At 47.5% G+C, this 1,867-nt stretch overlaps 1 protein-coding gene across 1 annotated transcript in view; it reads right to left on the bottom strand.

Annotated features, from left to right (window-relative positions):
* The window catches only part of EMH_0076640 (SET domain-containing protein, putative), a gene marked incomplete at both ends in the record, with an annotated part of 2,380 nt that extends 826 nt beyond the window's left edge, over window positions 1-1,554 (bottom strand). The window contains 3 exons of the mRNA XM_013499746.1: window positions 896-984; window positions 1,185-1,239; window positions 1,422-1,554. Coding sequence (XP_013355200.1) covers window positions 896-984; window positions 1,185-1,239; window positions 1,422-1,554 — 277 coding nt within the window. The remainder of the gene's footprint in view (window positions 1-895; window positions 985-1,184; window positions 1,240-1,421) is intronic.
* Window positions 1,555-1,867: the final 313 nt, after the last annotated feature.

Genomic DNA, 1,867 nt, shown 5'->3' with positions numbered 1-1,867 from the left:
CTAGACCCCATCTATGCATTTGTCACTGGGCACCTGAGTGTCGGGCCGATAAGCATTAGAGCAGTAGAACCGTTGAAGTGTTTGCCCCATGTACCGTATTTGTTTTTTGCTCTCAAGTGATCGAGGCACGCCTCCTCTGAGCTGTCATAAGGTATTTTCGTGCCAGGTGTGCCTTGGCCACCCCGAGGCGATGTTTCATATAAAACGAAAGTTAGAATCGTTTGACAATTCAAATAAACAGCGGAGCGGCTGCTTTTCTTTTACGTAATATTTGATAGATAACAAATGCGAGTCTTCACCTCAGAGCAATCAAACAAAAAATTAGCTAGTGTCTCGACTCGAACGGATTTCCTGTTGGCGACTTCTCCAGAAGACCTAGGAATCACCGCACGCACACAAACACAAACGGCTATTGAGCGCGTTTACGCAGAAGGCTATAGCTGCATGAACTTCAAGGGGAGTGACGAAGCTATAGATTATTAAGTACCTCTCCATAAGGAGCGTATATTTCTGATCCTTTCATCACATCTTTCGTAGCTCGCAGAAGAACGCGTCTGGGCACAATTAGACACAAAGCAGCGGTGCATTCTTGTCGAACTCAAACGGACTGCTGTTGGTGCCTTGCGTTGTTTGCAAAGCTCGTTGCTGATGGACTTGTGTTTCCTGCTTTCCGCGCACCTCTGTTGCTTTATTTTCACAAACTCTGCGTTGATGGCGTTTTTGTCTTTGTTGTCATTGCAATACCTTGCGAATACCTATGGTACAAAAAGTAGCAAGAGCAAGTGCTGGTGCCACGACACATTAGGCACGTAGTCAAATGGGATATGCATTCTAGTATGAATCTGCCCACAGTTTTGCTGAATTTCTTCTTGAAACATTCCAGTGATGCTCGGACTTGCCTTTAGGTGGTTGGTGGCGTCTATATGGCAGTTTATATGCCCTGTACCCATCACGTATTGTCTGTCTTTCATGTGCATGATTTCCCTGTGGACACGCACGCCCTCTATCTGTTCTGTGCGGTGGATTATATAAGCAACTCTAACTGTTTATGAAAAACATCTTTACGCTTTGTCATGCGGCCGACAAGTCGGGGAGGTTCTCTGTCTAGAAAGAAAGCCTTTCTCGCAGGAAATATTCATGGACCGCTGAGATACCGGTGTGACCATGCATCAGTCATTGCGCACATCAGGCTCTTCTTTTCGCCGATGTATTCGCATATCCACGTTCCTGCCCTTATGCCTGCGGATGCGACAAACGGAAACTCCGAAATATATATCATCAACCTTGAATTACCAATATGCTTGGCGGCCACAATAATTAGCGCCCACCTCTCGCGGGAACATAGTGTTTTTTTCTAAGACAAGTTGCAGCGGACAGCCGTTGTGTCACGTCTGATGACTGCTAGAGGACGTTGTTCTCACCTTCTCCTGCGAACAGTCCCAAGCCAGCGTCCGGAATTCGCGAGGCGCTGATAAGTAGAGCCCCTGGAGGGAGAAAAGACCCATCGGGATTTCTCGGTAGATCTGGCAACGGGTTCTCTGCAGCTGGTATCATTGCAGGTCGAAAGATAAAACGCCAACTCTTCGATCGGAGGGACTTCGGGGGCCCCGACTCGTCAGTATCGAGACGATGACGGCGGAACTTCGCCGGCGAGGCAGATCCTCAGTATTTAGATCTACGAAGAATGTTCATATTTCGACAATTCACAGCATAAAAGGCAAATTTAGGTTGCGGGAGAAACGAAGAATTTATTTCCGTTCAGGTTCTGCACAGCAGTCGCCGACGGAAACGTGTCGGCGGCTCTTCCCATCCATTGGCACTTTGAAACAAGGAGGAAACACTGCTTCCCCTTTAATGCCTGAAAGTT

Source organism: Eimeria mitis, genomic scaffold (assembly GCF_000499745.2).
Source record: "Eimeria mitis Houghton genomic scaffold, Emh_scaff4622, whole genome shotgun sequence".
NCBI lineage: Eukaryota > Apicomplexa > Conoidasida > Eucoccidiorida > Eimeriidae > Eimeria > Eimeria mitis.
This window is presented reverse-complemented; position numbering and strand designations above follow the sequence as displayed.